Consider the following 16644-nt stretch of genomic DNA (forward strand, 5'->3'; position numbering starts at 1 on the left):
TTCACTGTTTCTTTTGTGCTGACCTTCGTGTAAAGTTCCAAGACATTTTGTATATTGGTGCTGTAGCAGTTAGCCCACTTTTACGTGACTAAACACGTGACCATTGTCCACTGACGTGTGACCGCAGCGCCTAGCAAATTGCTTTTCCGCGTTTCACAATTCTATTCTACAATATGCTTCGTACTGAAAACGTATTACTGATTAGCGGCTTGAATCACCGCTCTGTTTATCGCTGTGTTTCTGAGATTTGTGAATATACTCAACGGGCATATTATATACTGAGTGGATTGTACAAGAAATTAAGGACAGGTTTTCTAGCGGCCTGTTCCTCTGGAGTCAGATTAAGAACTTGTAAGGGGCTTAGGCAGCCGTCGGCCCTCGTCTACAGAGCCAGCGCCTCTTACCCCTAACTAGACATCTCTCGTCGCTAAAGGTGCAAGGTATGTCGACGTTTTGGCCTCGCATTTCTGCAATCCCAACCATTTTCTTCGGCGGATAATCCATACTTTTTATAAGATTCAGAATTTCGTCTCGTTTTAATTGATTAACTTTCCTCATACTAAGGCAATTCGGCCTCTTAAAGCTGGCCGCATTTTTATTCACTGCCTGAGCGTAACTTGCTCTGCTTGCCATTTTTCGCTCCGCACTCCACGAGCGCCAGACTGGGAATGATGATTTTATGGTAAACCGCGTTTAAGAAAATAAAAACAACTAACAATGACCACTAGTGGCGTGGCGATTTGTGAACGCGTTTTCGGCGTTTATTTGGGTAACTTCGTTTGAAAACATAATCAAGGTTTGTTAATTTATCGTAAAATGTACATGACTGGAGAGTCGGGTAATCCTCTTTTCTGTTGCCTAGATATACAGCTATTACCCCTTTTGAAAAGTCTGACATATTTCGACGAGATCTCGCAGGCACGCCGAGAGGCGACATATTTAAAAATAACTTTAATATAAACGACAGATTTTCTAACTCACTTTAGTAATCTCGTTCAATATATTTCTCTATTGCGATCGTATTCCTCCAGTCTGCATTTTGTGACAGATGCACACCGGTAGTGTTAGAAAGAAATGGCGTGCGCACTTTAACTTAAAACCTGTTGAGTTGTCATATGATCATTGATCATTCTAACTTTAGGTGTGCAAAAAGCTTTGCAAAAATTTGCTCCCATAGATGGCTAATTGCTTAGATTGAAATTTTATGCTTTAACCCATGATACATGTTTATGCATTGAATTAGTTTAGGTGGTGGTGGTGGTCCTAAGTTTGATTTCAATGCAATATTCCGAAATTGATTTAGCTTACTTAGTTAACCAAACAAATAGCCTCAGTAAGTGCCTATAGGTTATTTGCAAGAAAGGCTCTGTTACGCTTGCAGCTGTTGGTGATTTTATGTCGCTTTAAACTACTTTAGTGGCCAGGTAAATAGCCTCTTCTTTTTGTCCAGAGGTATATATTGCTAAAATCATTTGGGTTAGAGCAGGGATGTCCAACTCAAACATGCCGACGTGCCAATTTTTAACTTATAACTTCTTCCCATGCCAAAATTTAGCAACTATCTTTTTTCTCATATTAAAAGCGCTTTTATACAAAAATAAAGACAGAATAGTGTTGTAATATCAGAATATTGTTGTCGTAATTGCTGGGTTTGTTTTGTATTGTGAATACACAATGACAATTGGCTGTATAACAAATTTAGCTTTTTTGACAATTGGCTGTTTTTTGGGGGCTTGCGTGCCATTTTTATTAGGTGCCTCATGTTGGACACCCCTGGGTTAGAGTAAGTCAAGTACTATTATTATATTAATGCCCTCATATTTATTTATTGCTTGCAATTTTATTTGTGACATCTCAGTTAGTTGCTATGAGTTTTTCTTTGAGAATGTTTCGAAAGGAAATTTCCATGATTTCCCATGAAATAACGATCTAGAATCTTAGGATTTTTTTATAATCCTGGTTATTCAGCAACATAGCAAAACTTAAAAAAACTTTGAAAGTTTTGACTAATTGACTTTGAAGTTTTGACTAATTATTTAAAAAAAATATATATTACCAAACCTATCAAAGTCGTTGCCAGAGTTGCTTTATAATTGTGCTTACCAACGCGCCTGTTTTCCAAATAAAAACAAATAAGGGTGTAAGCCTTTAATACTAGAAGGTCTTGTAAGATTGCAAATGTTTTAATTGAATAAATGATATGGTACTGTGGATCCCCTTCTATGAGGTTGCTTGTACTAACAGATTTAGCAAGCATTGGCGCATGGTTGTTTCACGACTCGGCCCCTTATGAGCCTGCATAGCTCAGTTGGTAGAGCAACGGTCCCGGCTTGACCGGAGGTCGTGAGTTCGAACCTCACTGCAGGCTAGTTGTTTTTCTAGTCTGCTTGCATCATAGATCAACAGATTCGGTGAGTCTGTGATGGCTTTCGGTGTACTAATTATACGTAAGCCGTAGTCGTTGGTCAAAAAGCAGCTTCGAAGGGCTAGATCTCAGTTATTAACGCACATATGTGTGAATGTTTAGTTGCTTACGAGTTCATTGTGTTGCATTCCACTAACAATATGCTCAAACAAGTTTTTTTCTGCCTTGTTTTGTTTTTTGTGTAGTTGTGCATCACAGTTTAGGTAACTTCGTCTTGTGGCAGTTGTTTGAAATATTAACTTGAATATTTTTTTATTACAATACATATTATACTTATTTTAGAAAAATGTATTGCGATTAATTGCTGTCACTATACAGTATATTGGATAATTTCTCCAAAAAAATAGAAAAAAATTTAGTCATTTTCTACTTTCATTATATATAATAAAAAGTTAATATGTGTCGTTTTTATTTTAAGTAAGGTATACAATGTTTTATTTCTAGAAATTTGAAATTAAGCAAGTGACTTTTAGTTTTTAAACAATTCTGACATATACTGGGATTTGATATTAAAATGAAGAACAAACGACTCCCAAGAGTGTTTTTTGATATTGAAATTGGTGAAAAAGAAGGTTTGTTTTGTAATTTATTGTATTTTTATACATATTTGTTGATACATTTTTGCCTTTCCAGCTGGTCGAATTGTTTTTGAACTCTTCTCTGATAAATGCCCGAAGACATGCGAAAACTTCAGGTGCCTTTGCACTGGTATGTTCCCTTTTTTTTAAAATAAAGACCATGTGTGCTTGTTAAAAATAATGATATTAGGGTTGATGTTTTTCACTCGCCCGCTGGGAATGCAGGTACATTTTCCTTCGGGAAAGTGCTGATTGGCAACCACTTGTCCAACTGATGAGTGCCCTTAGCAAAAATTGGTTATTGTTATCAGACCTACTGCAGGGTGCGGTTTGCTAATGCGAATGCAAAGCACTTCGGGCGAGTGCTGATTGACACCCACTCGCTCGACTGGCGAGTGGCTTCGGCGAGAAATTTACTTATTTGGTGTAGGACAACCTGTGTTAAGCACCACTACCAAGCGAAACATTACTTAGCGCCAGTTATTTTCTGAAACACTAGGACGCAAATAAATACAACACTACACAAATAATAAGGTTGATTGAAGTTACGTTCCAAGCTCGTAATAGAGACTCTTTTTCCCGTTGTATGGTCGTAATAAAGACTCTTTGTCTCGTTTTTGAAAAATCGTTCACCGGGAAAATATTAAAGACGCTACAGTGGTAAATAGTTATGAGGTTTATGGTTTAAACATTGTTAATTTTTAAATGTTTAACCTGGTCGTTCACGCCTTTTGGAAAGTTTATTGGACTTACGATGTACCCAGTGATAAGAATTTTACTTTTCTGTATTTGTTGAATTGTTTCTATAAAAAAATTATAAGAAATTGCGACAGTTTTGGTAACAACAAGTTCGAATGCAAATGTCTTATAATAATATTTGTAAGCAGTGTTTTTCAAGATGTTTTGACGGGCTGATATTTTAAAATATCGCTTATTGTGTATTACACATGTAAATACAGCCAAGAATGAGCAATTAGTCTGTGTTATTATGTTGTTGCGGTCTCTTAAAGTTAATAGCGGGAAACCAAGACAAAACTTTAAACAATAACTGTCTGTGAACAGGACACCCTTGGAAACCTGAAACGGCCCACTATAGTGCGCCGCGCAGCACCTCTGATGCATATGGTTGTTGCCTTTGCGGATGAATGGTTTAGTTGTAATTTTACAATTATATTGTCATTATTTGCTGTCAACCATCAACTATAGTGTTAGGCGAAGTGTCGCGTTTTGTTGTGGCGCGAAGCAACCTGCAGTAAAACATACTTCAAGCACAGAAAACCACAATACGTAAAAAAGAGAGCGCGAGGCTTTTCTTTTCTGTTCGATTTAGCCCCCCACCTGAATTGAATTATATGGGCCGAAAATTTATTTTTGGGACGTGTTTCAGACCGATTTTTGTCCGAAGCTTTATAGAAAAAGTATACATCGTAGAACCTTCAAATTTTTAGACATGGCGTAGAGTGGTATGTAGGTGCTTTGTAAAAGTTTATGAGGCTGCACCTCCAGGAGCCTTTGTTTGGGGGGCAAAAACCTGAAATATTGCGTTTTAGCTCTTTGTAGCTAACGACTGACATCTAGCAGCAGAAAAACTTTCATACAGAATTCGTTCATATTCGCTTGCTTTTCCTGCTTGTGAAGTGACGAAGCGACTGAATGCCTGCTGCGCTTTATTGTCCCGCGCGTGATACTTTCATTGTGCGAAGTGGCTCGTCCAAAACTGGGCTTGTGCAACTTGCATTTTAAAAAGAGGCTTCTCTTTAGTAAAATTACTTAATGCTCTTAAGAAACAACTTATTTTACCGCCGCAAATTTAAATGCGAAATCTGGTGGCAACTCCAATCCAACATATCAACACTAGGCCCACACAACTTAAAATTGTGTGTTGGTATGTTGGATTGGAGTAACATACGAAACAGGTGCAAATAGCAAATATTCTTCAAATACGATTTTTTCAAATATTCTCCAAATCATATTTCATTGTATTGTCGTGGTAATACACAAAGAGGTAAGGCCGTGAATAAAGTTTCACCCACTGTACAATTAACGCAGGGAAGCATTGCGAGTAGGGATGTTTAAAGCAGAATATCGGCGACTCATTTATAATGCTTGCTTTAAATGCGGCGTCAGCCTTTTTTCGGCGACCAATTATTCGCGATAAGCTTCGCCTAATAATCAAGTGTCAATAGGGTGTATTTACCTCCGCAAATTTAAATGCTAGATCGTGTACATGTACACCCCTCTGTTAGCACCTGTTTTGCACGTTGGAAAAACTACGGACCAAGCCATGGTAAAATTTACCGACTAAAAGTTTGCAAAAGTATAGCAAACTATAGGCGTTAAACCATTTTAAGTCTTTAAGAGAATGATAATATCTGCTTTTCAAACACGTAAGCTGGTTAAAATGTAATAAAATGGCCATACGCATTTTCTACGTAAATTCTATTTATCAAATATATGTTTTGATCATTCCCCAAAATCTATGCCATATTTGAACCCCTTTCGCATCAAAAGCATAAGTTAAGTGGGGAAATTTTCGGCCCATATCTGTTTTTGCTTGCAGAAACAAGTTAGGGAAAATAAAAAACAAAATATAAAATATATAATATATAATATATAATATAAAATACACAATACAAAATATTAAAGTATAAAAAGTATAAAATAAAAAAATAAAAACAAAAAATAAAAAAAATTAATATTAAAAAAAAAATAAAAAAAATAAATAAAATTAATTGAAAAAAAGCCCTGAAAATATACCCCCTGACAAATTATACAATAATCGCACCCCCGTCTAGTTACACTTGAATTGGTGAGAGTACAAGTATAAAATCCCAATTATGATTCTTTGCAGTATGTTATTTGACTGAATCAGATTCGTATCCAGTAATAGAAAAATAAAATTGTGCTCAATTCGATTTTGATTAAAGCCAATTAAGCTTGGACCACTTTTTATTCACTAATTTTTGTTGTACTGTACTTTGTGCATAACCTATATGTGTGCGGAAATACTATTTTTTGTTTAATAATTTGGGCACTTTGCGCACTTATTTTCGGCATTTGCACAAAATTTTTGGCACCTGTGCACATGGGAAAAAATTAGAGGGAACACTGATTGTGCCTAAACAGTATTAAATTGAATACCTAAAAATAGTAAAACAGTGGTGTTGCCAGGTGATCTGCGCAGATTTAATATTGAAGCAACTCAAAGTCAGTTAAGACAAAAAAGGTTGTTTGTGAAGCCCATTTGTGCACTTTTATGTTTGATGATAAGTTTGCACACTTACCTGTAGTGCAAAGTTTAGGGCATCTGTGCCTTAATAAAAAAATGATTGGCAACACTAATATAAACCCTGTGATGTGCTACTCAAGCATTATGCAGTGATTGTTGTAATTAGGGAAATTGTTTGTTTAAATATTTTTTGTCTTCATTTATAGGTGAAATGGGAAGTGGTTCTACCACTAATAAGCCTCTACACTATCAAGGTTCTATTTTTCACAGAGTAATACATGATTTCATGCTTCAGGGTGGAGACTTTTCACAAGGTATTTGTAACTGATTTAATTATACGAAACCTCAATAACCATAATAAAACCATTAAAGAATCCGGTAAATCTCTGATATGAATTCATTTGTCCAGTTCTCATGTTCCTTTAACGAATACCTCGATCCTTGCATTCCTTAAGAAGAGCAAAAATAACTTTATTTTTTTATGTCATGAACCTTGCCAAACTCTTATTTTAGCCTGTTTAAAATGCTAAAATGGAAATTATTTTCGGGATTTTTTCTTTCTTTCTGGTATGTTTCACTTGTGTGATCTTTACAGACAAAAGCAGACCTTTGCACTGTGGCACTAAATTACACAAAATTTGTCAAACCTAATAGGCCTCTATGTAAATGCTTTTTTTGTGCTTAAATTAAATGTATTCCACCTTTATGGACAAAATAAGTATAACAGCCGTTTTCCAATCTCTGAAACATTTTGATTCAAATTTTTTCTAATGTTGTTTATGCAATGTATCATGTTTTGCCTGATTTAATCTTTGTAATATGACCAATACCCATTGTAATGAAGTTTTTTTCTCATGCAGCCCGCAGTAAGTAAACACATTTTTTAAGAAAAGCTTGTTTGTTTACCACGTACCCCAAACTAAATAGCGTACCAAGAAAATTTTGTAACCAAATTACTTGTTACCTAACCATAACACCATGTATGTTACTTTGCAATAAATTTATTTTGTGTAAAAAGATCTGTAAAGCAATAATAATATTTAAAATTGTGGATTATGTACACAGCAATACTAAATGCCATGCTTTGTTTTATAATTTTACTCACAACTTGGTTAAACTCTTGAATTTCTGCATCTAGAAAATGGCCGTGGTGGAGAAAGCATCTATGGGGGCTATTTTGAAGGTATGTGATGTTTGTTACCAAATTTTAATTATTTTAAACCTATTAATGAATAGTGATTTAGTTTTAATTATCTATTTTTTAATGAAAACTATAGGAAATAATTTTTTTTTATTTTCTGATTTTTAGATGAAAGTTTTTCGTTGAACCATGACAAGCCTTTTTTGTTATCAATGGCTAATCGTGGTAAAAACACCAATGGATCTCAATTTTTTATGTAAGTATTAAAAGTAAGATTTATATTTGTTTCCAGGGGAATAGTGTGGGGGGGTGTCTAGGAGTCTTGACACCCACCTTTGAAATCTCAGTAAACAATTATCACAAAACTAAAACCGTGATTGCTGCAATGTTACATCGGTAACATTTTTTACATCGGAAACATTGCACCTGGCATTGAAAACAGGTTAGTCGTCGGTGCTTATCGCCGCCAACCGCCTAATCCCGCTTGTTATCGTTGTTACAATTAGCAGTCGCCTGTCACCGACTTAAGTAATCTCAAGCAGGCCTGTTAACGAATATATATTTTATTGATAAAATGAACCGCCTTCCCAACGACGTTGAGAAAACAGGCATGTAAGTTACAGCAAACGTCTTCACCGCAGGTCGCTCTATTGAATGTTTTTATTAGCCTAAATCTTGAAAAGGAGTGCTTGACCGTCGCATTTTGAAACTTTGATTAAAACATCGACAAACTATTGCCCGATAAACTGATAATAAATAGCCTTCTTAACTTCAGTAATAAGCCATGTTTGTGTTTTTCTTGCATAGTTTCAGTGGAATAATTTACTAATTATACAGAGTTCAAAAGGGCGATAAAGCCACGCTTCAAAACTACAAATATCACCAAATTTTTTGATAAGCATTGTTAATTTTGCTAACAACGAACTGCAACAGTTTGTGATTGATACGTCACAGAGGCTGTTCTGACGCCGCAATTTCATAGCATTTCACGCGCAATTAAAATCACTTGACAATTGGAAGTGAATAAGACAATCGGACTTGAATACGAGGTGTTGCAAATTTTCTATTGTAAGCTCATAATAACTAATCGCCGTTTTTAGCGCCTAGAATACACAAAACGTAAATTTTTTTTGGCTCTGCCCGTACCCTTCTGGGGTGTTTATAACACCTCCCTGGATAGGGGTGTTTATAACACCTCCCCGGATAGGGGTGTTTATAACACCTCCCCAGACGCCCTAGGTGATTTAGATTACTGATCATGTTACACAATGGCGTTTCCAGGGGACCGGGGTTTGCTACCCACCTTTTTGTGAGTAATATTATCGTGTTTTGTTCGTTTTGGTCAGGGTTTAGCAAACTGTCCGAAGTGGCAATGTTCTTAATGTTCTTGGGTCACGCGTCGTAAGCTAATGCGTAACCAAAATCTAACGAAAAACTTTTTTTGTCGTTTTTTGGTTGACCGTAAAATGCAGTATATTTTTCTCTTTCGTTATTTGTTTAGGTTGGCTGATTATATTATCAAGTGTAAATTCGACAATTAACAACGCTAAGACAAACCGTCTTTCTTTTTTCTCGCTAAAACGTTAGGCGCAGCTAATGTTCCTCGCTGTCTCCTCTCTGTTCGCTGTCTGTTCTAATATATGATATTAGTTAACAACGGATGTTTTTTTTGAAACAGATTCTTCAAAGGTGGTATAATGATGACTGTCATGCGCATTTCAAAGTCGCCCGTTTTTAAGTTATGTTAGTTAACGCAAAATTATTCTCTATAAGCATATTCTAAGTCTAAGACGTGTTTAATGTGCAGTTGACACAACTTATTTCCCCTCAACCGCAGCTTGTATTTTAACTGACTTGGCACACTGCTTAGCGCAGATGTTGTGCTAATTGTGACATAATAACACCCGGGGAAAAACGATCTTTGTTTAGTAATGCTTGTGGCGAAATGCTTGCCTGTAATTTAATGCTAGTCCTGTACATGGAACTTAGGAAACTGCGCTGTTGATAGTTTAGGATTCTTCCAAAATAAATCACACATATTTTACGATTTTGGATTTTGGTTTAGTTTTTCGCCTGGCAGGAGTGTCGACGACGCATGTGTTCGCATTTGCTGGACATTAGTTGTTTGTGATTAGAATGTTTTATGACGTCATTACAATCACTATTTTTTTACACCGTCACTGTTTTATGAAGTCATTGCTCATTAACGTCAGACCGTAAAATAGGGGAATTCCCTAGGTTGGAAATTCGGGACACCCCCCTTTGAAACGGTCATGCTACGCGCCTGTTTGTTTCTACATATGTAAAGAAAACATCATAAAATAATCCCCATTTTTAAAGACAGTCATAGCAAAACCTAAATAGGGCACAAGATGCCAAATGAGAGGCTTAAAGAAATCAGTCAGTCTGATCAGGAATAAAGTACAAGCAAGGCAAGGCTAGAAAAACAACTAGCCTGTGTGTGGTGAGGTTCAAACTCACGACCTCAGGTCATTCCGGGACTGTCGCTCTATCAACTGAGCGATGCAATCTCAGAAGGGAGCGAGTATAGAAACACCCATAGCACCTTTGCCTGCTGCATCCTGTTCGTACATATAATATAGCAATCTAGGGCAGGGGTTCTTAAACTGGGGTCCATAGACCCCTTAGGGGTATGTGAACTAGTTTCAGGGGGTTCATGAGAGTCTAATTGAAAGATTAGTGTATATTTAAGAAGTAATCAAATTTTTAAAGAAAAATATTTTAATTAAACATAAAACATTTTTGCTCTGAATGTATTCACTCTAACATTTTTTTGGACCGAAAACAGCAGATTTCTAAAGTTAATTTGTGTTGTGACGTAAATTTATGTCGTCATCTTTAAATTTTTTTTTTCCTAACGTGGTCCATGCGAAGCAAAAAACTTCTTTAGGGGTCCGAGGTAAAAAAAGTTTAAGAACCCCTGATCTAGGGGGATCAACAGCCCATATTTCAGCAACTAAACATGCATATACACATTGTGTATTCTGTGATCAAGCCGTCCCTGAGTCATACTGCCAAAAGGATGACTGATTTCAGTAAACCTATCTGCATGTTCACAGAATGTGCATTGTTATGCATGTTTCAGTAATTTGTATGGGGCTCGCACTTTTTAGGTGTTCATATTCACATGAGGAGAGATCTAATTAAATGTGTTTAATTTTTTGAAGATTTAACCATGCAAAATTCCGACTGCCTGGTGTTATGTTTTCTAAAATAACACTGCAGTTTGCCAAGGATAAACACAACATGTAGCCTGTGAGCTTCATGTGGACTATTATAAAAATTTCTTGTTTTCATATCATCCTTATTTACTTCCAAGGGACATCCTACAATAAATAGCTTCGCACAAGTTGCATTTAAACAAACTTGGGTGAACACCATTATTATGTTGTAAGACTATTTGTGTTAAATAAATTGTTGAGCAACAGAAAGAAAAACGGTTTAATATATAACGGTGTAGTTATGTAATTCCCCCAAATTTGCATGCCTTTCTACAATATTTTTAAACAGTGTTTTTATCATTTTTGTTTCGTTTGTTTCAGATTAGATATGTTTTATGCCAATATAATTTGTATAAAAATGAAATAATTATATCTATATTTTATCCCACTCTCCAAAATAAATGTAAAACAAAAATTAATCTTGTATTTAACATTAAGATTTGTTATTTTAAATTAGGGACTACCCTTTAAAACCTAAGTTATCTACCTTTAACATTTCTTACCAGTAATATTAAAACGATATTTGCCAGTCTAAAATATTAACCATTTTGGTATTTTTGATATTTGTAATTAAACATTTGTTGTCGGATTATATGGCAGAACTTTTTGTTAGATGTTGAAATACAAGCATATTTCAAGTTATACCTTGTATAACTTAAAAAAAATGTGTGTTGTTCTCAGCACCAGCTTGGTAATAGCAAGTGGTAAAATTTAGAATTGCATACTATTCCTGGAAAAAGTATGTAAGATTGGATGCACAGAAAGTATATGCATATCGGAAAAATGTTTACTTAACACAATTTTGCAATAAATTCACCTCACTGTTTGACTATGACTACAGTTTATTTTGTGCGCAAAAATTCACTAAGTTTATTTTTTTAGAACAACACAACCAGCACCTCATCTTGATGGGTAAATATGAATTGAGACATTCCTAAATATTAATTGTAATTTATATAGAGTAATAGTACACCGAAAAGCCATCGCAGACTGGCCGAATCTGTCGATCTATGATGCAAGCAGAGCAAGCCAGAAAAATAACTGGCCTGCAGTGAGGTTCGAACTCACGACCTCCAGTCAAGCCAGGACCATCGCTCTACCAACTGAGCTATGCAGGCTCAGAGAGGAGCGAGTCGAGAAACAACCATGCGCCAATACTTGCACATTTTGTTAGTACAAGCAACTTCACACTGGGGGATTATCAGTCCGTATCAATCAATGAAAGACAAACAAACATATGTGTTTAATAACATCTGTGATCTAGCCCCTCGGAAGTTGCTTTATGACCAACAATTACGGCTTCCGTATCAATAGTACACCGAAAAGCCATCGCAGACATGCCGAATCTGTTGATCTATGATGCAAGCAGAGCAAGCCAGAAAAACAACTGGCCTGCAGTGAGGTTCGAACTCACGACCTCCGGTCAAGCCGGGACCGTCGCTCTACCAACTGAGCTATGGAGGCTCAGAGAGGAGCGAGTCGAGAAACAACCATGCGCCAATACTTGCACATTTTGTTAGTACAAGCAACTTCACACTGGGGGATCATCAGTCCGTATCAATCAATGAAAGACAAACAAACATATGTGTTTAATAACATCTGTGATCTAGCCCCTCGGAAGTTGCTTTATGACCAACGATTACGGCTTCTGTATCAATAGTACACCGAAAAGCCATCGCAGACATGCCGAATCTGTCGATCTATGATGCAAGCAGAGCAAGCCAGAAAAACAACTGGCCTGCAGTGAGGTTCGAACTCACGACCTCCGGTCAAGCCGGGACCGTCGCTCTACCAACTGAGCTATGGAGGCTCAGAGAGGAGCGAGTCAAGAAACAACCATGCGCCAATACTTGCACATTTTGTTAGTACAAGCAACTTCACACTGGGGGATCATCAGTCCGTATCAATCAATGAAAGACAAACAAACATATGTGTTTAATAACATCTGTGATCTAGCCCCTCGGAAGTTGCTTTATGACCAACGATTTCAGTATATAGAGTAACTTATGCATGTTGTATTTAAAGCTAAACTATGATGAATTTAAAAGATTAATTGTGATTTGAAAATTGAAAACAGTTTTAAATTGATTTCATGCGCAGCTTAAAAGTATTGTGCTTAGAAAGTGTCAGAAAAACACAAATTCTAAACTTTTTGTTCTTGTATTAACCAACATACTAGGCCTGTAAATCTAGATGAAAAACACCCTAAACCTCAAACCAATTACAACAGAAGGTCTTCTTTATTTATCACAAAAAATACTAAAAAAGTCCGTTGAAAAAGTTTGTGTCTAAAGTAAATTTTAAACACTCAATTGGTCTCATAATAATGAATATACTAAGCTTAACAAAAAAGTCCATCGACCATAACAATTAAAGTGATAATATCGTCAAGTCGTCATTAACAAAAATTGCTATTTTAATGTATATTTTGCAATTTAGCGTAGGAACTTGGAAGTAGCCCCTTGTGCAAGCCAAAGCCGCAAATGCAAAACATCAATTTGATAACTTGATGATACAATGCATGACATGTCTAAAAAAGTCAAGGATTATAATAAATAAAATTGTAAAACAACTATTAAGACTCTAAAATGTTATATTAGCTATTCAAACGTTAAGTTTGTTGGAACAAGAAAGTCAATTAGGTGTATAAAAATGAAATTTTAGCTATACAGACCACAGATAAACTTTATGAAGTCCCCAATGCTAGGATAAAATCAATTAAATCAATGGATATAAATATTACTGTTAATAAAATTACTGTCCCACAAAATATGGTAATATCACTACAGATGCTTTTGCTTAGATTGTTTTATGTTTAAAAAGCACACTGTTATAATTTTTTGAGTGTAATTGGATTCATATCAAATTACGAAACAAATAAATTTAGTAAATCTTTTAATCTTTTTGCAATTTTTTACAAAATTTTAGAAAGCATGTTGTGTTTGGGCGTGTGATTAATGGCGAAGGAGTGGTAAAAAAAGTTGAATCTCAAAAGACTGATGCTAACAGCAAGCCACTCAATACATGTAAGATCATCCATTGTGGTGAACTTGTTCTGGCACCCAAAGAAAACAAAGAAAGTATGAACATAAATTACTTTGTTTATTGATTTATTATAATAAATATATATATAAATTTTACTTTATAAAAATTAACAGGCCTAGGAAAATAAATGCATATACTCTTATATGCTTACTTGTTAGCGTTAATTGGTTAAAAAACTATTAATATTTCGATATACATAAAAATGAATCCTGTTTTTTTTACACATCAATTAGGTTTTTATCTGAATTATATTTTTCGTGTCTTAACTTACAAAGTACTGTCATGGATGTCAAATTTGTACTCAGCCTCCTTTTGTTAGGTGTATGTGTTTTTTGCGTTTATTCGTTTTTAGCTCATTTTTTTGCAAATATCTCAGGTACCCAGGATGGAAACCAGTGGCTAAAAATCTTAATTTCCCTTTTCTATATAAATTATGACAAAAAATAGTGATTATTAGGGATGTTCAAACTAGAATCCTGCAGGATTCTAGAACTTTAGGTTTTAAATCTAGAATAACGAATCCAGAATATTGAATCCTCGTATATTTGTATTAAATTATTAAACCTCGATTTTGTTTGGTGGAGGGATTAATCTTAATACAGGGCCCACAGTCACAGCAATAAATCACAAAAAAAATTTGTACATTGTAATGAAAATAAATTTTTTTAAATGTTTAACATTCCTAACAACTGTCATTTGAAGCAGTTGTAAAATGTAATATATGTCCAGGTAGTTGTGCCAAAACTTAAATTTTTTCCAATATAGTGAGAATACAATGCAACACTACAAAATTAACTCTTTTCAGCCCTTTAGCAATTCCGTCCTGTTTTTCAAACATTGTTGTGTGTCAGGTGTACTTTTTTTGACAAACTTGATTTTTTATGCAGTCAAATAATGTGAATGGAAATACAACTTTACTATTGCCATAACTAATACTTGACGATTACGCTGTGCATAACCTCACAGAATATTGGCCTAAAGTTGACCTTAAGTAACCCTGTAGCACATTTTGCCCAAGGACAGCATGTTTTTTGCAACTTAACCAGTCAAGGAAATTGCGAACTCCACACCTGGCATTACACGTTAGTTGCTTGCCCAATACTGCTTGATTGTTAAATCGCGAGATGCGAAGTATTGAAAAAAAACCTTAGCTATAACCACATGTTTATAAAGTCTGCAAAGTATGTTAGATATAAAGCAGGCAGAATTATACATGTTTTTATAGGTTTGAAAATCTGCCTAATGATAAGCCTTTTGCTATGTTTAGGGATGTTCAGGGTAGAACATCTAATTCTTAGAGTTAATTTGAATCCAATTTTTGACGCTTATATAGAGAAATTGGGACCGTTTCAGTCCGTTTGGTTAAACCTAATTGTACATACCTGAAAGACAAGTTTTGATTGAGATCTGCCGCTGTGGCGACACATTTATAGTGCTTGTATTAAAAGTAGCCGTGTAGTGTGGCATCAGCATTTTTGGGGACAAACAATCACCTCAAAATCCTTCACCTAATCATTAGGTGTCAATCAAGTATTAAAGGAGCGACTAACTACTATGCCAGGTGCGGATTTCGTAATTTGCTTAAATGATATGACAAACTAAATGTCTACCAAAAACATGCTGGCCTTGCACAAATGCGCTACACAAGATCAACTTTGGGCCAATATTAAGTGAGGTTACGCATGGTGCAATTGTTTAGTATTGGTTACAATGCTGTAGTAACTTTGTTTTCTTGGCAGCACAATATCTGAAAAAGTTTGTAGTAACTGTAGAACTAAAACCCAACAATGTTTTATAAAACAAGTGAATTGCTGAAGAGTTCATTGTGTTGCACTTTACCTATTTCAAAGATTTTGTTTAAATGTTAGCAAAGTGTTTTGCTGTTAGTTGCTGTAACTATAGGATATTTATGATTACACCCCCTCCCCCAACAAAACAAATAGAAGTTCAATATATAAAAAATATATACTAGGGTTTATATTCTTGAATTCATTATTTGAAAATCCCTAGTTATATTGTTGTTCTTATTCTTAGAAAAGCTTTGTAGGGTATTTCGACTAACATTGCTCATTTCTACTTTTTGCAATTGGACAGGAAAACATAAAGACAGCTTACCGACCAAAGCAGACTCATCGCCAGATAATTCTGAAAATGAGAAAAAAAAGAAGAAAAAAAAGCACAAAAAAGAAAAGAAGAAGCATAAAAAAAAGCATAAGAAAGTTAAGATGTAAGTGGCATAACTGCCTTATTAATTAAAGCTTTTTTGATGAATATAGGGAAAAGTAGAAAGTTTAAAGTATGCTAAAAAAACACATTAGTGTAAATCACCATAGGAAACTATGCACTACAAGACAAATATGCCCAGTAAATTTGATAAAGAAGTCAAGTAAGGCTTTATGGGTGTAAGGCAGTGGTTCCCAAACTGTGGGCCATGGCCTAGGAGTGGGCCACAAGACTATTTTCATTGGGTTGTAGAGCTATTTAAAAATATTGCAACTAAATATGTTATGTTTTTACAAAAATAGCTGTCGCATATTTAAAACTATAATATGAACCATTTTTTTGCTATTTGTAAACTATATCGGTAAAGGCAAAATTTCATGACATATATTTGGCTACACAGTTAGCACGGCAGTTTACTTTAAATTCAGTTTGTTGTCATTGAGATATTCCAATCTAAAAATGAGTCGGAACTAAAAAAGCATTATTTGGATGTTGTTAGAATCAATGTATTTATTGGTAAATTGTCCGACTATAATTATGTAGGCGTAAATTGGGCTTACAAAAAGGTAACGCCACATGGTGGGCCACAAACTGTTTTATGAAAAAAATTAGGCCACAGATTAAAAAAGTTTGGGAACCACTGGTGTAAGGCTTAGCACAATGACCCACCTTCCCAATACATGCCAACTTTATGTAATACAAAACACAAACAATTTGAGAATCCTAATTGACTTAATGTTTTGTCACGTCTTTAGATAACA

General features: G+C 35.1%; 1 protein-coding gene and 1 non-coding gene across 2 annotated transcripts in view; both read left to right on the forward strand.

The window, feature by feature from the left end:
• Positions 1-2293: 2293 nt before the first annotated feature.
• Positions 2294-2368, forward strand: Trnaa-ggc (transfer RNA alanine (anticodon GGC)). The gene has a single exon. It is a non-coding gene; the product is annotated as a tRNA-Ala (tRNA).
• A 488-nt stretch (positions 2369-2856) lies between these two features.
• LOC146145118 (uncharacterized) overlaps positions 2857-16644 on the forward strand; it is a 39202-nt gene continuing 25414 nt past the window's right edge. Inside the window, exons 1-8 of the mRNA XM_083390440.1 lie at positions 2857-2997; positions 3059-3133; positions 6439-6546; positions 7371-7415; positions 7542-7629; positions 11498-11527; positions 13544-13695; positions 15755-15887. Of these exons, the coding sequence (XP_083246566.1) occupies positions 2940-2997; positions 3059-3133; positions 6439-6546; positions 7371-7415; positions 7542-7629; positions 11498-11527; positions 13544-13695; positions 15755-15887 (689 nt within the window). The 5' untranslated portion in view covers positions 2857-2939. The remainder of the gene's footprint in view (positions 2998-3058; positions 3134-6438; positions 6547-7370; positions 7416-7541; positions 7630-11497; positions 11528-13543; positions 13696-15754; positions 15888-16644) is intronic.

Source organism: Ascidiella aspersa, chromosome 5 (assembly GCF_963924565.1).
Source record: "Ascidiella aspersa chromosome 5, kaAscAspe10.2, whole genome shotgun sequence".
In the NCBI taxonomy this organism is placed as follows: Eukaryota; Metazoa; Chordata; class Ascidiacea; order Phlebobranchia; family Ascidiidae; genus Ascidiella; species Ascidiella aspersa.